General features: G+C 31.5%; 1 protein-coding gene across 2 annotated transcripts in view; it reads left to right on the top strand.

The window, feature by feature from the left end:
• The window catches only part of LOC108904789 (protein madd-4), a 94,227-nt gene that overhangs the window by 30,815 nt on the left and 36,526 nt on the right, over positions 1-26,886 (top strand). The window contains exons 3-4 of one of the 2 annotated variants that reach the window (XM_018707468.2): positions 1,650-1,779; positions 17,420-17,522. In XM_018707468.2, coding sequence (XP_018562984.1) covers positions 1,650-1,779; positions 17,420-17,522 — 233 coding nt within the window. Of the gene's footprint in view, positions 1-1,649; positions 1,780-13,402; positions 13,458-17,419; positions 17,523-26,886 lie in introns of those variants that run through there. The other variant, XM_018707473.1, reaches the window with a different exon arrangement.

Here is a 26,886-nt window from a genome sequence, read left to right as displayed (position 1 = left end):
TTTATAAAATTATGCACTTGTACAGATATTCTATTATACCTGTACTAAAAGTATGTATAAATTTTTAATGGCCATTTTAAAGAATTGCTATTGGTCTATAATTTTTTGTATTATCTTTGTCACTTTTTTAATACGTACGTCTGAAATACTGGGTATTTCAGACGTACGTTTTGTTGATGTAATAACAAATACACAATTTTGTACTGTACTAAATTTGGATATCACAGTTATTGTGTTTCAATAATAATCTTCATTACACAGAAATATTGAAAACAGAAGCTTTAAAACAACTTATTTAAAAAAAAAAAGGTTAAGAGAATATTAGAAGTGAATATTACAAAAAATAATAATAACGGTAAGCTCAAAAAAGAAATTCATACTTTCAATACTTTCTCATTTATTTTTTTATCATTATAATTATAAGGATTGCCTATATTTGTCGTAATATTAACAAGGGAGCCCCTTTGTATTTCATCTAAAACATTGAATATTAATAACTGACCAACTTTGTTGATGTCATATTATAAATACTATCTTTTGTAGCAAACTCCAATCTAAAATAGCTCAACAAAATTAATTAAATATTGATTTTATAAATGTTGGTTAAATATCGCATTGTAAAAACTATACCCACTAAAGTAAATGGCCATGAAATTGAGGTAAAAATAGAAATTGTATATGGCAAAGCAGACGTCATCGAGTATTCCAAATGGAATACAACCTTACTAAAATATGGATGTGGTGCTGTTTAAAATGAAACACTCTGTAGAATAAAATCGTTATAAAGTTCAGAAGTCTTCAGTTCAAAATCAAAATAGCCTTATAAAGGCCTACAAAACAAATAACCAATATAGCCCCATAATTTTGTAGATTATATTTCGTATAGTCATATTCACAGCGATACTGACAAAGCTAAAGCAACAGCTATTATAAGCAAATATCGTGGCATTCTCAGTAACATCAACTTGTTGTTATTGTTGTTTCTGTTACCCAACCTTAAACTGTTAATTATTTCATTGAAGAGAAATTAATAATTCTAGTATGAAAGCATATCATCTCAATGTTGTGAAAAAGGTAGATCTATTAAATCCAGTATTACGTAAATGGATCCACTTTTTACATCTGGGCCATTTTTGATTAACAGGAATCCAATTTCAAAACTTTTTTAATGTATTCAAGTTTTATTAAATCTTCTCTAGTTGATCCAAAACTCGTAAATGATCGCAAATCGATTCAAATTGAATACAAAGTATCTAATAAGTTGCACTCTCTGAATATGGCAAGATAATTCACTAACAAATATTCATATCTTTTTGAAAACTACTTCTACGCCGCTGAAATGTTCGCAAATGAAAATATTACTTTTATCTTGTTGTGCAAGTGATTAGTAACATTCCTGTTATTACTCATTGTTTTGAATCTTACAGAAATGAAGACGTATTTTTTAAGAATTGGTCAAATAGACTTTTCTTACTCGGATTAAACGCTAACAGCCTTTTCACAGACGCCCTGTATATCGCCGGATTAAATAGGTACTAACGGGCCTATTCGACTTCTCGCTTGCTCGACAAAGCAGGCATTCAAAAGGGTTTCCGCATACCCGAGCCGCTAAGCGATAACAAATGTGCTAAGTTGCATGCTTGTTGTAGGATACAAGATGTCACGTCCCGTGTGCCAGAACCGGGTGACGGCGGAGGAAGTCGAAGAGGAGCTCTGCAACGACTCTCAAAAGCCAGACCGTACAGTCGTCGAATGCAACATTCACAATTGCCCTCCCAAGTAAGTTATCGATGATCCTTTCTGTATTCGAAACAGGTTCGGATCTGGTTGAATGTATTGTCAATGATCCTTGATTATGAGTGGCGTCCTACCAGGGAATGTGATTAAATGACAGAAATGATTTAATAACATTTGTATAGGAGCACATGCGGGAATTGATTGAGATATACATATTTTTCCACAGTTTTTTTGGATGCCCTTTACAAAAAAGACTTGGTGTAATTTTTAACCAACTTTGCACTGCTTCTATTAAAATCTACGGAGCCTTCATGAATGATTACAAGCCGCGTGATCGCCGAGCTTAGGCAACCAATATTGCACGGTGGGTGCTGTCAACTAAAAATCCCTAAATCATAGCTTCAACAATATTAATGATTCGTTTACAACGAACAATGCCAAACCATTACGTTTACGCACGAGATAATGCGATCGCTGATTGGATGAATAAAATCTCGTGAAAAACTACACCAATCACCAGCCCGTGACGTAGAATGTTCATTTTTAACGTAATCTTGATCTCACTGTTATAATTTTACCGACGTTTTAATTGCCAACGTGAAGGAATTAAAATTATTTTTCCGAACAGAATTACTGGTCACGTGGTTTGCAATCACTGCATTTATTTCAATCGAACTGACCTTATTCCAATATTAGAAAATATAACGTCTAATTTATTATTAAAAACTGAGTCTTTCATTCGGAATGATGATCAAATTTAAATTATATTTTTAATTATACGTCAAACAAATTTAACCACGTTTTGCAAATAGTACATGTATTTCAATGTAAAATACATCTGAATATAGTATAATGTATCTACATGTATATATGCGAAAACGGATAATCTATAATATTCAAACACCCATAAACATGGATTCACAGCAGAAATAGAACCGTTGTCTCTCTTAGAATGATCCTTTCTTTCTTTTAGTTTTACCATAGCCATAGGGTGCTAACGCTCTGCCATATTGCCTCAACTAATCATATACTATATTCATTGATGGTTAATAACAATTATAATAGACTCTTTTAGTATGATGTCACATATTTAGGCAACCCGCAACAAATTATCATAGTTGAAATTGTACAGACCTTACAAAAACCTTACAAGACCTTACAAAGAACAATATAAAAGAATATTCCTAAATTTAAATAAAGTAAAAATTTAACATTAGTCGCGTTTTTCCTAATGTTCATGCTCGGAAAGAATAGCCTCATACGCAGGTGAGCTCTTGTTGATATGTTATCGCTGTCATCACTAGCGTATTTTCTCTTGTTTTGTTTAATCTTGGCATTTTCTAGTTCTACTAAGTATTGTTATTGTTTTTCTTGGTGTTGCACTGTGTCAGTGTGTTTATTGAGTGTTTTTTCTTCAAGTGATTTATTATAAACGTACTCTACCATAACCAAACATTCCTTGAATGATATCTTGTTGCGAGGCTACTACTTCGCTTACATGAAATTATCTTTAATGCGCATGCTCAGTAACATTGATATAATTTTATTTTATTAATTACTATAAAAGTCAATATTGTTCTATAAATTTAAATATATAAATTCTATAATTCTATTAGTTTGTTACTTGGGGTTTGAAACTTCTTAAATATTTCTGATATTGCCAGAATATCGCAATATTTATGGAACAAAAAAGCCATTGTTTTGGCACTTATATTCAAAGTACATATGATCTAAAATCGATCTAATGAAAATATTGAGAAATTCTTCATGACAGTGTGCACTATGGAGTTGCCTATTATTTGGCGTATATGTAAATTTCTGTTACCAGTTTTTTTATATTTATTTAAAAAAATAAGAATAGGTATATATCTACTAGACATCACAAAGTACAAGGAAAATTGGCCATGAATGTTACAGATACTCAACATTGTACAATAAAAGTATAAAAAGAGAGGATAATAAAAATAAGTTACTTACCTAACTCATAATCAGCTAAAAACGTCGACTTCAATAGCACCAGTTGCTATGATTTAAGAGAAACGATGTCCAACTTGAATTTTAAACAACACAACTACGCAAATAAATAAAGATATTAAAATTAGAACAGTAGCAGAAATGTAATTTTGAAAATAAAATGGAATCAGAATAGTCAGATAAAGAAAATAACGCAGTTTGCAGAATCAATCAATTAATTAAATGTATTGAATCCTAATTTGAAGTCCATGGATGTTTGTACATTAACATGGTCACTAATGAGATGCCCAATGGACAACGTATGCTATTTAAAGAGACATTTTTCACATTGGTTTCCTAATCAAAAAATGGATTCCTCTAATTCACTTGATGGCCTGAAAAGGCAGCAGCTATCTGTAAAAACCGAAGGAAGATCCAGCAGTCCATTCCTTCAGGATTAATGTCTGCTCGTACAAAAAATATTTATTATCTAAAAATCATTTCAATGAAGATGTCATGAAACAGGTTCGGAAATTGATGCTTAGTAGCCATAATATTTTTACTTTTGAAATACAAAGTACCAAGTACATCGAAGTTAGTGTACAAACATTTGAAAGGCTGAAGATTCTTCAGTAAAACAGCATTACGCAATTTACTGTTTTGTTTCTTAGTTTATTATTAATTATTAAATTATTATTTACTGTTGTTTCTGTGTTTCTAAAGGAGACAGAATTCTGTTAAAATAAACTCATATGTTTGAACCCAATAAACCGAATTTGCCATTGAAAATCTCATCCTCCAATTTCTTTTTTAAAAACGTAAAGAGCAGCCAAAATTCTCCATTTAGTAGCTTCCATCTTGGCTACATACTAGAAAACTGATTCGTTGCATATTTTGAGTATTCAACTTTGCCGGCTTCTAATGCGCACAAGAAAACCATCTCTAAAATCTAATAATCAGCTAAAATTCTACATTTGGCGACTTCAAGTCAGAAAATTAAACCACTATATTACAGCCCGAAGACATCAAGGTTCAAGCACCTTACATCTTAGATAAGTAAGTGACGTGAACTTAGTTAATAGTTTATGGCCAAAATTCCTAACCCACAAACAGACACTGCGCATAATATGACCCACTCACACAATAACGCACGCATTTCTAGATCATACAAAGTCATAGTGTGTAATATATTTTACGAAACACGTCTTGGCTGTTACTAAATTCTAAATCCTTGTAAAAATAAGTTAATTTGAAGTTCATGTCTATAGTATCTATGTAAATAGTAAACAAGGGTCAGATTCGATCTATACAATTTCAACTATGACAATTTGTTGCGAGTTGCCTAAATATGTGACGCTACACTAAAAGAGTCTATTAGGTTTAAGTCCCGCGATTATGACCCATAGACTAGGTTGCAATTTAGAAAACACTGAAGTATCGGTTTCTGATGCTTCGAATACGTAGGGAGGCACAGGTTTCATCCGTGGAAGACTAACTTTTTGTCCTCCTTTAGTGTTTAAAAATATTTTCTTTTATGAAAGTGAACGTATTATTCTTTATAATAATTGTTACATAACGATATACATTTTAGTCATGTTCTGTGTAACAAACAATTTGAGGAACAGTAATTTTTTTTAATAATAATCATTTCTTCTTGCTACTGAGTCTAAACAAGTATTTCCCAAGTGGCAAAAATTTGTTTTTACCAATGTGGCTATGAAAAAGCGTGTTCCACGTAACCCATTTCTTTTTTAATCTTATAATGAATATTGAATAGTCAAAAGCGCATACCAAATTTAATACTGATGTTTCAACTGAATTAGAAGATATCTAAAAAAATATAGTAGGCTGGAAAATTGCCGTAAAAGTCGAAGACTGCCGCCACTAGTTCATTTGAATATTTATGTACAAATAAAAATTGTGCGGGCATCGCTCTACCCACACAGAGCTCTAATATACAGGGTGATTCAGTTTTTTGTAGACAAACTTTAACAGGAGATAGAATACATGTTTATAAAAAGAAAACTTCCTATAAACATATGTCGTAGAAGGCTTCGTTTCCGAGATACAGGGTTGAATATAATTTTTTTTTCTCGAATTATCATTATAACATAAACGAATGCTTAGATTTTTTTCATGTTTGGGGAATAATGCCTATTAATTAAGGGGCACAAAATATGTGATAAGAATGTTCAAAAACTTGCACAATGGCGGAATGGAGGGGGTGCTCAACCCCTTTCTTAGACAGAACTTCTATGCCAATGACTATTTTAAAAAAAACTGTTATTTTCATTATCTACATACAGTTTATCAAAAATAATTCCCCTTCTTCTGTTTCGAAATTCCTGTGCGTTTCCGAGTTATTTTGATTTTTAATGTTTGATGTGGTACTAAATTAAGTAATTTATTTATTATCAATTATCGGCTAAATATTTAATTCTTTCAACAAAACCTACCTAAATATGGTTTGTTAAGGATTCTTAGAAGCCGAAATCTCTTATTCTTTATCTCTTTCCAACGTAGTCAAAATAAATATTTGTTATATCAAGCCATACTCAAATACGAGACTTTTATAAGTTGAAATCTGTTTACTACACTAATTTTAACAATTCTTATTTATTATGTGCTGCGTAAATACTAATGTACTGCAACTAAATTACAAAAAAAAAAAACATTGAATGAACATTAATGTTAATGTTTATGGAGAATATTTTTGAATTTATAACAATATTTAATTAACAACTTCTTAAAACTTTTTGGCAACTGCACAATAATGTATTGTATGTATGTAATGGAACAGATTTCAACTTATAAAAGTCTTGTATTTGGGTATAGCTTGATATAACAAATATTTATTTTGACTACCTCGGAAAGAGATAAAGAATAAGAGATTTCGGCTTTTTAGAATCCTTAACAAACCATATTTAGGTAGGTTTCGTTGAAAGAATTAAATATTTAGTCGATAGTTGATAATAAATAAATTACTTAATTTAGTACCGCATCAAACACGAAAAACCAAATAATTCGGAAACGCACAGGAATTTCGAAACCGAAGAAGGGACATTATTTTTGTTAAACTGTATGTAGATAATTAAAATAACAATTTTTTTTTAAATAGTCATTGGCGTAGAAGTTCTGTGTAAGAAAGGGGTTGAGCACCCCCTCCACTCCGCCACTGTGAAAGTTTTTGAACATTCCTATCGCTTGTTTTATGCCCCTTAATTAATAGGCATTATCACCCAAACATGAAAAAAATCTAAGCATACGTTTATAAGTTATAATGAAAATTCGAGAAAAAAAATTATATTCAACACCCCTTATCTCGGAAACGAAGCCTTCTACGACATATGTTTATAGGGACTTTTCTTTTTTAAAACATGTGTTATATCTTCTGTTAAAGTTTGTATACAAAAAACTGACTCACCCTGTATAAGAATATGTTTGGTCACGTTCAATGAATTTCTTATGTACATATTTCGATACAATCAGAAGGATTGGTTTTAGTTTGATTTTCTGAACAAAATAAAATTAATAGCCTTAAGCTGATTTATTTCTATCTTACAGTCGAAATATTGAACTTACCTATTTGCCAGAAGCAAAAGTCCAGTATTAAATCATCTAGGCTTAGTACATTTAGAATATTTCAGAGACATAAGTAGTCATGTAGGATATAATAAGTAGTACACGACAAATGTTCCTTTTGTTGATTCATAAGGCTTCTGGTCCCTCAGAGGTGGAATGCGAAACATAATTTTTAATCGTTTGTGCAAGGATAGTTACTTTCTACAAATATTTGTGGAAATATCAAAGAAATAAATGTTTCACTTTGGGGAAAATTTCTTTTACGAAGATGATTTTCAATTAAAATGTTAATATCATGGGCTTTTCTAACCGAATCATCTTTCACGAGTGAAAGTTTAAAGACCAAGGAAATGATAGTTGAAATGTCGTCAAAAGAACTTAGATAAAAGTCAGCTAATAGTTCGCTTACAAATTAAAAGGTGTGCATGTTCCTTATACTTGTCTTATCCGTTTACCCAATATAGAGAAAAGTAAATCCAGACTTTTTCCGAATTTTTTAATGGCTGGAATGTGAGAAATTAGTTATTTACTTATCTACTACAAAGATTTGGATACTATGGCCATAAACAAACTTCTTACACGTGTTACATACAATAGTTTTCTTTTTAAGACCGTCATTTACTTAAATTTCTAGATGAAACGTTGCTCTGTCAAAGAATCTAAGCGCTTACGATTACAGAAATTTGTCACTTTCGCAGAATTCGTTCTTGTTTGTATTTTGCTGCATTTGTGTTCATTCTAAAATGTATGATAGTGGCGAAAGTAACGACACATCTGGTACCTGTCTGAAAATATTGAATGCTGCGAAGAATCCTACTCTAAAACTGCTGCCAGAAAAATCGAAAAAGCAAAAAGCAGTATAAAATCATTTGTAAAGGATTTAACGAATAGTGTGAACGAAATATATCAGATATCTGGAAACATTATATTTGCTTCTTTTTCTAAAAAGATACTTAAAAAATCTTTCATCTGAGGATACACTAATTTAATTAGATTTTTGTAGCATTGGTATATACCTAACTTGCTCCAATAAAATGTAACTATTAGATTCATCTTGTTTTCAGGAATTATAATGTTTTTCTTTGGAGAAGCGGACTAAAAAAACGTGACTTTTCGCTCAAATTATGGTATGAGGGAAAGGTGCAAAAATCATTTGGAGGGAAATAACTTTTCTTTAAATTATTTAAAGGTTCTAAGGTTGAAAATAAAGGTACTTTACTCTTGGGCTGATATAGTTTTCGTCTGCCCCTCGTATATAACACACGTTTTTTGAGGTTTGATAGGCGGTATTCTGATTTGACGAAATGCAGAGACAACTGACAATCGAAGGAATTTATTAAATGTATACATAAATTTTTTACATATATGGTGCAAGCTTTTTGGATAGCGCTTTTTGGATATGGACAATTGGAAACGAAATAGAGCCATTTTCAGGAACTGCGTCAAGGTTGTAGAAAAACGAGATCCGTCGATTTTAGATTAAAGGGGGACATTCTTTACTGGTATTTTTGACTCCACCACTTTCACCCCCAAGCAAGGGTAAGCATCACCCCAAAATATTTAAATGGCATTGGGGGTTGAGTAATATTTTATTTGAAAGCTTTTACAATTCTCTTTACAACAGACTTTAATTTTTATAATTCCGCCCAATACTTTGAAAAAAATGTACATTTTAAAATTTAAATTATGTTTAGTTGCATCCAAATAAAGATTTTGTTCGAAACGTTCGCGCACATTCGGAAGCATTTCCGAAGTGATTCGACGGCATTCATCGACGGTTCTTTGACGCAAATCTTCCAGCGACGCTGGCTGTGTTTTATAGATTTTACTTTTTAGGTATCCCCACAAAAAGAAATCAAGGGGCGATAAATCCGGTGATCGTGGAGGCTGCCTCTTCACCCAATCCAATTCCGTAGAAAACGTTGGTCCAAATATTGGCGGACAATTAACGCATAATGCGGAGGAGCATCGTCCTGTTGAAAAATCAAATGATCTTCATCATACTCTGGAAAATTATCAATAATATCAGTCAAGGCAGGGTCAATAGCGTCTTCCAGTAATTGCAAATACATGGCCAGTCAAATTACCAGATAGAAAAAAAGGACCCACCAGCCGGTCACCGAAAATTCTAGCCCATACATTTAATTTTTCCGGTTGCTGTGTATGCACCTCGTGAAAAACTCTTGGGTTTGAATCGGACCAATAGCGGTAATTGTGACGATTTACTGTCCCGTTCAAGAAAAAACTGCATTCATCAGAAAAACAGATGTTAAAAAGGAACTGTGGATCGTTCCCTGCTCGCTCACTCATTATTTCGCAAAATTGCAAACGGCGGTCATAATCATCCTCATGAAGTTCCTGGACTAAATGTATTTTGTATGGATGGAATTTATTCTTCTTCAAAATGGTTTGTATGCTAGTTCGATTGATCCCAGACACAGATGCCAGCTGCCTCGTACTTAATGTAGGATCAAGATGAACTTGTCCCAAAACTGCAACTTCACTAGCTTCATTAACTATAGGTTTTTCAATTTCTCGTTTTTTATTGGCTACGTTCCCTGTCTCTTGAAATTTTTTTACTAACTCTAGAACATACTTCCTCCTGACATGTCGATCTTGATGTTGTTCATTAAATAGCTGAGCTGTTCTATTCGCACATTTATTGTTCATAAAGTAAAGCGAAATGATATCTACCCTTTCCGCAATGGAATAAACCATAGTGTTTAATTTTCAAAAACACAATTAAATAAACTACCAACCAACGCTTCCAAATAATACTAGAAAATAATTTGGAATCCACTAATTTTACGTTCATTGTGTGTGTATAGCATTCATTTCTGTTTTTTACAATTGTGTTTTTTTTACGAAAGTGATAACAAATCGCCAAAAACCAATGTAACGCAAGAAATACTAAATTTATACCATTGGCGTACTTAACTCGAATGACTGACATATTTACCGTCACTAATTGTTTGTACATAAGTTTCAACTTTAAAATCAAAATTCTTAATAAGTATTGGGCGGAATTATAAAATTTAAAGTCTGTTGTAAGGGGAATTGTAAGAGCTTTCAAAAGAAATATTACTCAACCCCCAATGCCATTTAAATATTTTGGGGTGAACCACCCCCCTTGCTTAGGGGTGAAAGTGGCGGAATCAAAAATACCAGCAAAGAATATCCCCCTTTAATCTAAAATCGACGGGTCTGAACGTTTTTCTATAATCTTGACGCAGTTCCTGAAAACGGCTCTGTTTCGTTTTCATTTGGCCATCCTGTATAATAAGACTATATTTACTTATAATGATTAATGAGACCGACGTTTTTTAGATTAATTGTTTTAATTATTCCTTTTTTGTTCCTGTTACATTTTATTTGTTTGACAGTAGTACATACTTAATTTAATTACTTTTTTAATATGATGTATTTTATTATATTGTTTTTTCTTCTTTTTTAGTACCTATGTATCTTGCACTGTTTCTTTATTGTCTTCATGCAATATTACTATATTCATGCTACATTTTATTTTATTATATCGTTGAGTGAGGAAATAGTACTCAATGAATGATTGACATGTTACGTTTTTTAATTAAAGATGTATTATATGAATATTCCGCCATCCTGTAATTGTCACTTCTCATTAGACTTAAATATTAAAGAAATTATTAATCATAGTGTAACCCCTATACTAATTATTTTGTACTGTTGAAGATGACGAAATCAGTTGCATCCACAGCTTTTTGTTATTAATTTTAAACTAATTATTTTCTATTTTTTTTTTATTGAAAATTGAATATTTTTCAGCATCCGACATCCAACGTAAAATTAACTTCTCAGAGGAAGTTTAGACATTCCCATACAATTTTAAATTTAATACTTTTGAACCCTACCAATAATCTGCAGGAAAATTTTATTTTACCTCAAGATTATTTTTGTAAACAATTCCTTTTCAAATTCACATATTGCCGTTTAATTCTCTGCAACGACTGCGCAACGAATTATTCTAAACAAGCGACACTCAACACACCTTAATGAAAATACAGACCGAAATTGGACCGGAGCAAAACAGGCTCCATTAAAGTTAAATCAGCCACGAAAGTTCCTGATCTATCTGCAGGCCCGAGCCCATTAACCGACGCGTGGCGGCCCCAATAACAAACAAACTTTTAAGTGCATATAATTTAGAATACTAGTGTAACATTTTATAGCGATTGGAGCTAACGCAGCCACTGGGATTTGCTAGTGCAAATTCAGTTCTAAAACTTCGCAGACATAAACATGATTCTTGAGATAATAATTCTAACATAGCAACAGTGTACTCACTGACAATGAGTTGTAGGATATAGGAGATGTTTGTGTGTGTTTGTGTATTTAATGTTAGAGATCGGAAAACGTAATGAATCAGCAGGATCGCACAGAAAAAAAAATAAGAAAATTAAAGTGAATATTGTCCCAGTTTCATATAGCTTATGAAATTAACATTTAGTAATTTAATGTTGAAAATAATATGGCACAAAAAATTAGCAAAAACTCGAAACTATAATCTCTTCAGAAAAAAGTTATAAAGACAATCAATATTTATAAAAAGCATTGACGAGAAAGAAGTACAGGATATTATTAGAAAGATATTATCAAACATACGTATGTAAGTAAGTAAAAAAGTAAGTAAGTTTATTCAAAGCAGAATTCAACAAAGCAAAAAAAAACTTTTCTAAAATGTAAATTTAATAAAATATTAAATGAATTTGGACAATACACCTAAGTTATACAATAACTTGTGCTGTGTTATTGTCCAATTACAAAGGAAAAATAAAGAAAAAAAAAACAATACTGTACATGAATATAGAAAAATAAATATTTATATAAAGCAATGTATTTTAAACAAAACAGCTGAGTCCAGCGGAGTCCAGTGAGGTGGAAGAACAAAATACTTATAAATTTGTTATATTAGATAAAATTAAAACGTCCAAAACAATAGAGACAATTTTTACTATTTAAATATATCCTCAATTGAAATATGATTTTCTCTTATGAGAGTTTTTATTGTCTTTTTGAATTTATATATACTACTAATATTTTTTACATCAACTTGCAATTTATTAAACAATTTCGGTCCATAAAAAAATACAAAATGTTGGGTATGAGATTTACCATAAAATGGTACTTGAACAGACTGTTCAGTACGCAATCTAGTGCAATAATTGTGACTGATAGGAGCAATATGAGACTTATGAGCCCATAATATGGAATGATATGCAAATAATTTTCTTATATTGAATATATTTAATTCCTTATACAGTAGTTCTGTAGAATATCTAAAATCTTTTTTGAAAATAATTTTTAGTAACGTATTTTGAACGACTTGCAAATTTAGTAACTTGTTGTCATACAGACCACCCCATATACAAATACAATACCCCAGTAATGACTGGGCCAGAGCATCATAAACTACATGTAATAATTTAGTATTAAGAACATCTCTAATTTGGTAGAATGCATGTATTAAACTTCTAAGTCTTTTTGTAAGATATTGCACATGAAAATCCCAACGTAGATGCTGATCAACTACCACTCCTAAATATTTAATTTTATTTACTTTTTCTAAACATTCACATTTACAACTGTTTACATCATTGCAATTATTTTTATGGATTTTTATAAGAGAAAATTCCGGCTGATCCGCCTCAGTAATAGTAAAAGTTAAAAATTTTGATTTCTTTACGTTAAGACTAAGAAGGTTCTCGTTCAACCAATACCAGAGATATTTCATAGAATGCTCCGCCCTGCAACACTAAGGGCCAGGAGTCATCAACAAAAATTATGGCTGTATCATCAGCGTAAGAAATGATATGGCAATCTATGCTATCCAAAAATGCCAAGTTATTTATATATATTATAAATAAAACAGGGCCCAATATTGTACCCTGAGGGATACCCTTATTAACCAAAAGTGAATCCCTTAATGTTTTATTTATTTTTACTTTTTGTTTTCTATCAGACAGGTAACTCCTAAATAATTCAAGTGCAACACCCCTTACATTCAAATCAGACAGTTTTTCGAAAAGCAACAAGTGATCCACGGTGTCAAATGCCTTAGCCAGGTCCAGAAATATACCAAGACATTTTTTATTTTTATCTAAGGAATAAACTATATTGTTAATGAACTCCAGGACAGCATCTTCAGTACAGTAAGTTTATTTCTGAAACCGTATTGACTGTTTGATAAAATTTTAAATTTTTCTAGATACCCAATAAAACGAAATTTTAAAGATTTTTCAAATATTTTGGCAATGTTATTAATTACAGATATAGGTCTATAATTTGTAACAAGTTCTTTAGATCCAGCCTTATAAATTGGAGTAGTTATAGATTCTTTCCAGAGAGAGGGTATCTGCCCATGTAAAAAACAGAGATTGATCAGATGAGCTAGTGGCTTAAGCAAAAATTTGTGAATAATTTTTAAAGTAATAACTGATATGCCATCAGGGCCTGACGCTGTGTTATTTTTTAAACTACCAACATAGGATATAATTTCCTTTTCGGTCACAGGAAATAAGAAAAAACTGGGATTAGAAAACCGTTTATTAAGTTCTGGCTGAGGATTAGAGCTGTTATCAATTTCTGATACCATTTTGTTACCAATATTAATGAAAAATTCATTAAAAAAATTTGCTTTATCTTTGTCATTTTTAATGAGTTTATTGTCCTTACCGATAATATTAAAACAGTCGTCTTTTTTATTTAGACAATTTGTAGCTTCCTTAATTACTTCCCATGTTTTTTTATAGTTATTGTGTGTCTGGTTTAATTGATTTTTATAGTATTCATTTTTTGTGTTTTTCAAAAGTTTAGTTAGCGTATTTCTGGAATGTTTATACTCAGCTAAAAATTCCGGCGAGTAATTTTTTGTCTTTTTAACTTATCTCTGCATCTTATAGAATTTATTAAGTCAGCTGTAATCCATGGTTTAATTTTTTTCATTCTATTGTTCGAGTATTCTGATATTACAGTATTTGATAGAATGTACTTTGTAAGTTTAGAATAGAATAGTAGTATATTATGTATTAATAATGATAATAATACTAATGCTAAATGTTAAATGGGCAACGGAAAGCGTCACAACTATGGTTGTTAGTTTTAGCAGGATTACATTTAAATCCTGCAGTATTTCTTGGATGCAATTTAGCTTGGATACGAAATATTTCTAGAAATTTGGAGCAAACAATAAATGCACTGTAAAAAAATCACTCAAATTCAGTCAATTTTAGCCAATAATGTATTAATTTCTGTCCACACCCGATTGAGAGAAATTTTCACTGCAGTAGAATAAGTACAACTAAAATTTTATGAGTGAAACTATTGCAGCAGAGTGAATTTTACTCAAATAAGAGTTTTTGCTAACTATCAAGTGAATGAGTCGATAGTTGTCGAGGCAAACGTTCGCTGAAGAGTCCTCGTGTGGAGTCGCCCGCAGATATATATGTATCTCGTCCCTGGTGCCAATCTGCCGTCGACCTTTTCCTGGAACCCAGGTGCGTCCCGCGTTTGTTCTTTGTTCTTACAACTGTTAGACCGGTCCGGCGACATAATACTTAAAATGGGTCACTTGCAGACATGTGTACCCACACTAGTCATAAACTACTAAGCTGCCACAATGGTTTCTACACAAATCTGTTTTAGAGACAGTATTTTAGGTCTCGATTAAAGGAATTGGTAAAGTGATCGGACGAATAGATTGCCATAACCTATATTGTAAGTTACAGATACGTAAATAAGTATAGGTAACAATTTAACTATGTATATGTTTATTTAACCAAATATTTACTCGAGACTCAATATATTAAGTTTTGTTTTTAATTATTGTAATCAATTCACTGTATTTAAACACCAAAATAACCGCATAAACGGGTACTTGTCCAGCACAACACGCCATAAGGTGACCTAATGGGGAATAGACAAAGACAACGCACGACAACAATGGAATGGGGTAGGGCCACTCAATAATGAGGACATTTACTCCGATTTAGCTATAAATGTGCCAAATACGAGTTTATATTCAGAATTTATTTAACGGGTACCTAGGTATATTTGACTGAAAGTACTCAATTTTTGTTCAATTATCACAAAATATCAAAATTATCAAAATGTACTCAATAATTTCACTCACTTCGTACCTTTATTGCTTTCAGTCACACTAATTTTTTTACAGTGTTAGACTGTGTAGAAGCATGTACAAAGAAGTTACTGAAATACAAATTCTTCTAGTCTTTAAACTAGTAACATCAAATCGACTGGTTAAAACATTGTTAGTTATCCTTCTCGAGATAGACACCAACATCTTTATGTGCTAGATACTTCAAAAACATTCTTAAAAACGTTCCGCGAGTGTCTTTTATATGTTAAAAAAAGATACCAAACGAGCGTTGCATACCCTAGTCTAGAACGTACATAAGCAAAATACAAAGTTTTAATAGCATTTGTCAGTAAATTGGATAGACTTAGGCCAGGTACTTTGAGTCTCGATTAAGGCTTGATTAACTAATCAAGCGATTAGACTGTGATTATACTTTATAAAATAAATAGGAAATATGTAGGTAATCTATTCTCTACAACAGGATTCTATATGGTCGAGTTCCTTCTGTAGGTTATTATAATTATCAAAACTAGTTATGGCTGAGAATATTTTTAAATCATCATCAGGAAATAATTTACAACAGCGTTAATAGATCTTTTACAGAAAAAAGAACAAGATATAGCCGAAAAAAAAGAAGGTTAAAACATGATTGGGAACTCAGATTATAAAGTAAACAAAAATATTACAAACTGCGGCCCCGAAAACCAAATTTGACGCGAATGTGTTATTTTTTTAAAATTTGGTAGGCCATCTTGGATCCGCCATCTTGAATTTTGCAAAATTTTCCTCGGATCCGTGATTAGCGACCCCAAAAACTCCCATACATCAAATTTAGCGTGAATCTGTTATTTTTTGAAAATTCGTGATATCTGAACTTAATTGACTCGTTTTTTTGTGGTTAGAAAAAAAACCCTGACCGCGGATTCACTTTCGGCGAGGTCTTAACCATGAAAGTGAACATTTGAATATAGAAAAACAATAATAATTTTTCCTAGCACATTTTCATGAATTTTTGCTATTTTTGACCTGTTTTTTGAGGTTAGGAAATTCCTGTTATGTGATAGCTCAATTCTGACACACCGGATTCGTGATCAGGCGGCAAAAATACTACAGATAACATATGTCGCATTAAAAGTACAGAAAACTTTTTTGTGTGTGGCTGTGTATTTCATCTAAAACATAGTTAATATAATTCTCCATAATTTAGTTTAAAATATTATATGTTTACAAAAAGCAAGCTATCTATTAAATATTTCTTGTACAAATAAAAGAGCAAGATATTCTGACGAATATTATGTAAAGAGTTATTTTTCTCGAAATCTAAATCGATTTGCTTCGTTGATTGCAATTTATTAATAATAAATTAATTTTTTATTGCTGTTTCATTAATTTACTATTCTACTGTTATTTTACTATATTTTTTTGTCCATTGACAACTATTTTTTTAACATAATTTATAGTTTTGTTTGTTTTTTTTTATATTTTATTTATTGTGTACACAAATTTCTACATTGTTGTTTATTTGTTCACCCTTTTTTCCCGTTGAATGAACTGAAATTAATTAAATAAGTAAATGATTCGATTTTCAATTTTATATCAACCCCTAACAAATTGTTCTGAGGTTGTTACCACTATGAGTTGTTTGAACTACATATTCAAGTATTTGCAATCGTTCAAAGAAAAAAAATCCTATCTAAAACTGTTTAAGGAACCTATTGCGGTAATTCATAAATCATAGACTATTTTAAACAGGACCATACACGATTTTGGTTAGAAACTTTTTATTTTCGCTATTCTACAATATTCCTTGAATAATCCATAATATTTTGAGTATTTTATTATCCCTCCCCTGACAAATTGTTCCGAGACTGTTTGTGATTATAAGAGATGTCCGATCAAGTGCAGCCGAGACGGCGTTATTGATGCTGTGACCTTTTTCACTTTTAGTTCCGCGCCCTCCTCGGAACCCGCTCTCTTAATGAAGACTTAACTTCTTTAACGTCTTGATGTTTTTAGGTGGCATACGGGCGAATGGGGCCCGTGCTCAGTCAGCTGTGGAGGCGGTTCGAAACTTCGCCAAGTTCACTGCGTCGAGGAGACAAACAATACCAAAATAAGGGTAAGATTTCTAACTTCTGGATAATAGACTTGCGGCTCGCCAACAGTTTTTAAAATCATCTAATCTAGCATGTCGCAAATATATTTTTAAATATCCATTACTAATTTTATCTGAGCCAATTTAAATTAATATATAAAGTTATACCTATTCCAAAGGGTATGTACACACTTAAAGGGGATATTTCAAAGTGTAAATAAATCGAGGATAGAAAACACGATTGACAGAAACATTTTTTGTAAATAGAATATTTTTATAAATACCTGCTGACTTACCACACCGATACGATGAAAACTTTTGGGAACCACTGACCCCACCGATTGTTCTGCTTCTATTTATAATTGTTGATGCATATCTATTTGGAAATCGTTGTCATAAACTTGTGCAGTTAACTAACAGTTTTCTTCATAATCAACCATCGTTACTGCAGTGATGGGCCATTTTAATATGTGTAGTCACATTCATTAATACACACACCAGAACACACTATACTTCCACAAAAAGAAAACAAAATTGAAATAAGAAACTGGGAAAATAAATTACTTCATTTCAGTAATTGTTCACTAATAATTTTTATAATAAAAGAAGCACAGTTTAATAATGAACACTAAGGTAGCACTCAAAACTTTTCTATTTATTGGAAAAAACGAAACACAGAAACAGACGACAAACTATTTACATCCGCAAATATTCGCCTTTATTCATGTAGTATGTAACTCGGGAATGATTTAGAGGTTCTCAATAAATTTAAATTAATTTAATTCTGATAATGATTTATTTAAAGCACCGTTTTCCAGTTTTAACGATTTGGATCATTGAAAAATAAAAAATCAAAAAATCCTCTTTAAGTTTGTAAGCATCGTTCAATTCACTGTGTTAAAGAATATCCCGCGAAAAGACGTACAAATGTTGAAAGAACGTCTTTTAGACAGAAATATGGAAAAATGTTTCGGACACGTACCATATAGTTTTTTTTAAATAAAATCAGTTAGTCCTGCGTTTTAATTAGCAGTGCAATATTTTTGACTTCTTACTTCTTCCTTGCATTAACTTCTAGGTCTCCATCCTATGACTTCATTTCGAATACATTTACATTTTTTGTTAAAACAACAACACTTCCTCCTATTCTTATATTTTGTAATATATTATGTACTTAAATGATCGTTACAACTTTTAGTTTTACAACAAATGTTACAGTGTTTGAAAGGAATTTTGTTAAAAAGATGAACACAAGAAAAATAACTAAATCTGAACTATGATAAGAAAAATAAATTAAACATAAAACAAACGAAAAATTTAAACAAAACTACAAAAAACGTTTAACAGTTCAACATAATGAAGTGAATAATGAAATTAGGAATAATTTTTAAATAATTAAATAAGGAATAATGTGTACGATTTTGTTTCAAAGATCAACGCTAACCTACAAAGCTTGTTTCTTTTTAAATTAATTCTATAACAATACTAATATTTGTTCCATAGTCGAGTACCATGCCATATCCCTCAGAAACCTAGTCTGGCATGGAAACTTCTGCACCGGCATCTAGTTTTTTTTTAATCCAAAGGTCACCTTTAAAATCAAAAAGCTGGCAAAGCATTCATTAGATTTCTCTCTTATCACACAAATAATCCTTGCGACCCTTCAACTTTCAGTGAGCATCATAATGCTACTTCCTGAAAATCTGAAAATTAGTTATATTCGATTTTCAAGTCACAAAATGAAACCATGAATATACAGTTTGTAGAGTCCGAATAGTCATGTTCCCTACAGTTCTTCATGGCTACCGGAAATCCCCTACTTCCCAAAACCCTAAATTCTGCAAAGATATCTATCTACAATCCTGATATACCCGAAATCTCTGATGTTGTGAGTGAGTAGAGAAAATGCAGTAAATTAATACAGTGGTTTTCAGTTATTCTTTTCCTTTTGTTCGCTCTCATAGAACCATGTATGTATTCAGCAGTAATCATCAAATCATCCATAATAAGTTTTTCCCATTTGCTGTGATACTACTCACAACAGTATTAATATCTACAAATAATGAATTAGTGAATGTTAAAGAGGGGTACGTATAAAAAGTAAAATGAGAAAACGGGATCCTCTATAGACTTTTCGAAGGTTAAAGGAAAAGAGAATGAAAGATTACAAAAAACCACTCTACTTTATGTACACTGTACATCTTTAGGTGTACTGAATTGATCTTTTCGTCTCACTCATAACTGCCGTGATTGCAAATCTAGAGTCCTTTTCAGGGCCGGATCCAAAAAAGGAGTCGGGAAATAGGGGATTTCGGGTATACATATAAAATTGCAAAGTTACATCGATTTGACTTGATTAACTTTGTCTTTTTATGACCTGAATATGACTGGAGTATTGGGTGAGTGGATCATACTGTACAATACCTGTAAATTAGGAATTTAGGTTCAGTATTAAATAAACTTGCATTACACACTTGTATTGAATGTAGAATTTGAATTGATTTTAAGTTTTGGTGATAGTTTTTTGATGTTCATCCAAAGCTGAGAGATTGGAAGGGTCGATTGATTGGAAATATGCAATGAACCCAACGAACGTGATGTGTCGTATTATTTATTGTTTTCAACGCTTTGCTCAATGAGATACTCACTAAATGTTGAATATCTTGTGATTTTTTGGATATTAAGGATTTGGATTGTTATTTTTGCTGTCTCGAGGGATCACAAGGGTTAATTGAGTGTTTTGGTCACCAAAATATCCGATGAGCCCTCTGAATATACGTCCACTCGATTCCAAGATTATGCGCATGGAAAAAACCTATTAAATATAGTTTTATTTTTTTCCTAAAAATCTATTTCAGCGGTGCATGTGTTTTAGCAATTAGAAAAGAAAACTGGAGGGTGACGAACCATTTTCCGTGACAGATTCGGTTTCTGAGGTCACAACACATAGCATGGCATGAGTCTTGTCAATTGAACAGGCAATGTTTCATCATCAATCTTGTTATTTACTTATTTTTTTGTGTTAATCTATTAACTAAAATTCTTTTTAGAAACTGATGTTTCTATTTTAAAACAAAAATAAAGGCAATCATTTAAAGTATAAATTAATTGTTTTAACCAAGCATATGGAGACATTTTAAAAAATCGTAATGAGAGTATAATACTGTTTATACAAAGAATAGAAAATAAAATTTAACAAGTTTTGAAATATGTTAAAAGTGGAAGTTTGGTAATATCCTGTATGATCGATTTTAAAATTTAAAATAATGAAAAAAAAAGAACGTATTTTACAAACTAACAATAATTATTTCTGGGTTAAATTCAATGTTTAAAAACTCGCGACTCAGCTGCTGGGCTACCTCATCCAAAATCAGCATACCAGCCAGTAATTTACTTAATAATAATTAATAAACTCATCGGAATACAGAGGCATCGTTATTCGAAATTTTAAATTAAGTTGCCTTGCGACTACCGTGAAGCAAATTAGCTTTAGAGGCACCAGAACAAACATGTCTGTTCTAAGCTTGGCGAAGCTCACAAACCTGTAATTTAATGTAAAATATTCATTACAGTGAGGGCTCAACGGAGACAAATATGTAAGTTATTCCTGAAACAGTCTCTCATTGTATAATGTAGCATACATGAATTTATAACACTGAAAATCTGGAGACGCTAAACCAAAACAGTATTTTATCTTTATTAAAAAACGAAACGTTAATACTTTTCTTTAAAATTTTGAGGTCAGGATATTTAATAAAAAACTGGTTTGTAAAGGAATTTGCCAACGTTTCGAATATACAGGGTGATTCAGGTTTAACTTGAATAACTTCAGGAGTCGATAGAACAGGTTAAAATAATGTTTATTCATGATATAAATTTATTTCCTAAATCGCACCAAGATGGAGGGCGTTGAAGTAGGAATTTCATTGAATATCTCAGAAACAAGGTCCAATATCGAAAAAAAAAACAAGAGACGAAAATGTTTCAAAATTAAAGAGGCAAGGGTGAAATCAATTAATTTTTTTTATGTTTTGAAATAATGTAAGAGGGGGGGTAGGACACAAAATACACTTGTAAGAGGGGAACGTGGTTCAAACTTAAAAAGCTTATGTAAAATCATAAGGAGTGTTTGCGTTCCGAATTTCACTTCAATCGGATGAGTGGTTCAAAAGTTATAAGGGAAAACCGGGGAAAAAATCCTACTTCAACGCCCTCTATCTCGGTGCGATTTAGGGAATAAATTTATATCATGAATGAACATCATTTTAATCTGTTCTATCGATTCCTGAAGTTATCCAGATTAAACCTGAATCACCCTGTATATTTAGCCTTTCCTATACACACAATTGTGTCAGTAAAAATAATGAAACAGAGCATTTGTATTACACAATAGAAAATAACAATGAAACTTCTGCCATCAGACCAACGGTTATTTTTAGTGAGAGCAAAATTTTCATTGTTATCTTCTCTACAATGTCTTATTTTCTATGAAAAATTAAGAGATAACTAAGAGAGATTATAATGTTCTGCAAATAACTGTTGTTTTATCTCAAGTTTGTATATGCCTGTTGCAGAAAATTCAGCTTTTGCTGTCGAAATATATTTCAGAAAACCTGCCCAAATGTTCCTAGGTATATAAATCGTATATGACCGATATGATGGGACATTTTACTTATCACAAATTTGATCAAATCATTTAATGATAAGGAAATTATTTGTGTAATGCTGTTCCAATAAGTTTATGAACTGAGTGGTAGTATTTATTCTTCCAGAGTTCATTTTTAAATATGTCTGACAGCAGACCATGGAATAGCATCGTATTTCTCAACAATATCGAAACTGTATCCATCCGTAAGAATCGCTGAATTCCAATCCACTACATTAACTTTTACGATAAAAGTGATGCCAATTTTAGCAACTCAGAGAAAGCCCAAACAGTATGACTGTTAACTTTAGCAGACAATTTGTCATAAAATAAAATATAATATAAATATACATCACAACAGATATTTAACATCCGTTTGATACAAAATTGAACAATTGACATAATTTATTACAGTATTATCAAATGAGAACATATAATAGACCAGGCGGTATCTGTTTTGGTTTGGGTGAATCGTATATCCACGGAGATTTTTGGCTTTTTGGCTTTCGAATATCACTAGAAATGAAAATTTTTTTTATGCGCATAAAAAAAAACGTGGGCTTAACTTTTGGCGGCACAATATGTTAAAAAAATTCGAAATATGTCAAATTTTTCTTGCTATTTAATTATGTATCTTTTCAAGAGTTGATTTTAGGCGAAAATCGAAGAGGAAAAAAATGTTTGCAATTAATTTTTTTACAAAACATGTCTCGTTACAAATCGAATGAATCATGATTATTATGGTAAAAATCGAAAAAATCGCAAAAATGCGGTTAAAAACAATACTCTTTAGGGAATTTTTTTGGGGTATTTAAATTGGGTATCGGACCTTTATACTTGGCTCAAAAAAACTTCATGTTACGTAGAATTATCACACCAAATTTCATCAAAATCGGTTCGATAGCTTTTGCATAATAATTTTGCAATCCAGATTTTGAAAAAAAGTTTGCAAATTTTCAAAATTTTGCACAGCAAAAACCAAGGCCCTTAGATACTTGAAAATTTAATCACATATAGAAGGGCTCTCAAGCTTTTCAAACTTTTTTTGAAAAATCCGAATCCGTCAATTAGGAGAGCTCTGGTGTTTGTTTAAACATTGGTCGAATTTTTGTACATATAAACAATTAGAACTTTGTGATTATTCAATCAAATCAATTTTTTTAAAGCAGGTTTTAAAAGTTCTTGGAGAGACGCTTCTTAAAAAAAAACAGATCGATAGATCAATTAGTTACATAGTATAGCCGTCATTTACACTAAATATATTGGGACATCCGGGCTAATTTTTCGAAAAATACCTTTTGTGTTCCGAGTACTTACCAGGATTAAGATTACAATACTTTTCTTCATTGGCAACCTACTTTAAAACGTGTTTAAAGTTTTTTATGCAAGCGAGAAATTCAATAAAATCGTACGGGTGGTGGTGGTGGGGGAAGCAGAGAGCGCGGCCTCTTCGGCCTGCTCGAAATTGAATCGGCTATAACTATGTAACCAATTGATCAACCGTTCTGTTTTTTTTTTTAAAGAAGCGTCCAAGAACTTTTAAAACCTGCTTTAAAAAACTTGATTCGATTAAATATTCACAAAGTTCTAATTGTTTATAAGTACAAAAATTCGACCAATGTTTAAACAAGCGCCAGAGCTCTCCTAATTGACGGATTCGAATTTTTCAAAAAAAGTTTGAAAGCTTGAGAGCCCTTCTATATGTGATTAAATTTTCAAGTATTTATGTGCCTTGGTTTTTGCTGTGCAAAATTTTGAAAATTTGCAATTTTTTTTTTAAACTGGATTGCAAAGTTATTATGCAAAATTTATCGAACCGATTTTGATGTAATTTGGTGTGATAATTCTACATAACATGAAGTTTTTTTGAGCCAAGTATAAAGGTACTATTCCCAATTTAAATACCCCAGAAAAATTCCCTAAGAAGTATTGTTTTTTAACTCCATTTTTGCGATTTTTTCGATTTTTACCATAATAAACATGATTCATTCGATTTGTAACTAGACGCGCTATGTAAAAAATTTAATTGCAAACATTTTTTTCCTCTTCCATTTTCGCCTAAAATCAACTCTCGAAAAGATACATAATTAAATAGGAAGAAAAATATGACATTTTTCGAATTTTTTTAACATATTGTGCCGTCAAAAGTTAAGCCCACGTTTTTTTANTAAAACCTGCTTTAAAAAACTTGATTTGATTAAATATTCACAAAGTTCTAATTGTTTATAAGTACAAAAATAAATGTTTAAAACAAGCGCCACAGTTCAAGCGCCAGATTTCAATGATGCTTTGATTTATGCACTTGCTGTTATTTTAAAAATGGTCTGTTCCAAGTAAAATTTGCGAACACCAGATTTATACATTTTAATAAATTACACTTGCCCTTTTACATCCTTATGCCATCCTCGGCAAAAAATAAAAACAATTTTTTAATACCAATTTTAGTTGTTATTTTGCCTACTTTCTGAAAATTCATATCAATAGTTATATTGTACAATTTTTATTGGAATACATTATAAAAGTTCCGAATAGGTCGAGGAAAATTTAAAGTATATTCCGAGGACTAAATACAGGGTGAGTCATTAATAATGGTACACAGCTTAATGGCGGATTGTTGACGTCAAAATATAGCGATTGAGCCAAACATGTCTTAGTCAATTGTTGCTCCTTTTTGTTCCACAGGGTGTTAAAGTTTAAAAAATATTTTCGATTTTTTGTTATATTTTAAGTATGTATGAACCGATTGTTTCAACAACTGAAAATTTTATTATGCATATCTTAACAAATTATTATTAATCAAAAGATTCTCATAGCAACCACCAGCGACTTCTATGCATTTATTTAAATTTTCTCTGATGTTAAATAAATTTCTATGTCGTTTGATAATATGAACTGATTCTTGAATATTTGTCCACAGTTGTTCTTGACTATTAATAATGTCTTTGTAAATTAGAGATTTAAGATAGTTCCAAAAGAAAAATCCAGCGAATATATATTAGGGCTACGTGCGGGCCAAGGTACATACTTCGCTACCGCGTCCAATCCAACGGCGCGGGAAATTCTTTTATTTCTCGAGTATAATGTGCCGTCAATTTATTATGTCAATGCCTACTACTTTGGAAAAAATACTTTTTAATTTAATTCCCGCCGAATCTCAAAAAATTAAAATGTCTGTATCTCGAAAACGGTTGAGGTTATCGATTCGTAACAAATATACATTTTTTTAGAATTCAATGTAGTTCAATAATTTCTAGTTAAAAATTCAAAATTATAAAATTCAAAAAGTTAGACATGTTTTTACATCGATAGGACAGTGTAACTAGCGTCCCCTAGACGTAACCCCAACACTGTTTGCATATTCGTATTTGCCACCTCAAAAAAACGTAAAACTATACATTTTCAAAACAATCGGTACTTAAAATATAGCAAAAAATTGAAAATATTTTTTCAACTTCAACACCCTGTAGAACGAAAAGGAGCAACAATTGACTAAGGCATGTTTGGCTCAATCACTATATTTTGACGTTAACAATCTGCCATTAAGCTGTGTACCATTATCAATGACTCACCCTGTATATATTTTTTAAATAGGTCCATGGCGCCTTTCTAGAATATACAAATCTAAATTCCATTGTGTTCTTTGATTAAAAAATTATTTGTTTTCAATCTCTTAAAAGGCTGTAAATTCTAAGTACCATTACTGGTCATTGTTACTAATTAATTCCCTCAAAATGTGACTCTGTGACATGTACAATCAAGTAACCGTAAAATATCCACACAATTTAAATAATTCAGTCAGATTTAGAATTACCAATGTAGGTACTTTTTTCGCCATTTATAAAAAACCTTCAGAAGTTTTTGACTGAGAAATATTAATCAACTGTGTAGTATAACAACCCCTGGTTCGATCGAAAAAAATAATAAACGTAGTTGTGGCCAAAAATATGTGATCGTCATAAGAAATACCTACGTTGTATACATCTATTTTTAATTGACCGGAAGGCGCTGGCTACTAACTTTAAAGAGGGGAAGTATGGCTTATTTTTGTAAAACAAAAGCAGAGTAAATACACCTAACTTTATTATTTATGTACAATAGTCTTCAAATTGAACATGTGACAAATAGAAAGAACAACAAAAACATTAACAACCATTTAACATAAAATGAGAGTGCCAGGCTCATTTAGAGCTCCTGTGGGGAAAGAGCATGGCAGATAAACCCACGATCGTTGCTCTTACCACCCAAATGTAAATACAAAACAACCGCTAACCAAAGGCATAAATTAAGATCCTTTGCTAATGATAAATAAGACCTGCCTCATTTAATGTGACTAAATGTCATCTCACTCATATTAGTCATACACACTTCCAAGTAAAACTGAAGAGGTTTGGTGTTAGTTAGCCGGCAGGCCGGAAGGTACTGGAGTCCCATCATACGGGAGGCAATCCAGCTATAGTTGAGATTTCGGAAGATCTCTCCCAACAATTCTTTTTTGTATTTAATTATTCTTTTTACAGATTCATTCCTCACGGGCGAAAATGTTAGTAAATTCAACAAGGCTTTTATATGCGTATGACATAAAGTGAGCGCAAGAGATCAAAGAACAACGTAATCAAGATAAAACAAGTTAAATGTGAAACAAAGGAGCTGTTATTGCAATATCTGGTCAGACACGACAATATATACATATTTTAACATGTAATAAATAATGAGCAATCGTTAATAATAATTGTAACAATTTTA

The sequence above is a fragment of the Anoplophora glabripennis genome, unplaced genomic scaffold, assembly GCF_000390285.2.
Source record: "Anoplophora glabripennis isolate ALB-LARVAE unplaced genomic scaffold, Agla_2.0 scaffold8, whole genome shotgun sequence".
NCBI lineage: Eukaryota > Metazoa > Arthropoda > Insecta > Coleoptera > Cerambycidae > Anoplophora > Anoplophora glabripennis.
The sequence above is the reverse complement of the archived record's forward strand: the minus strand, read 5'-3'. Positions and strand labels throughout refer to the sequence as shown.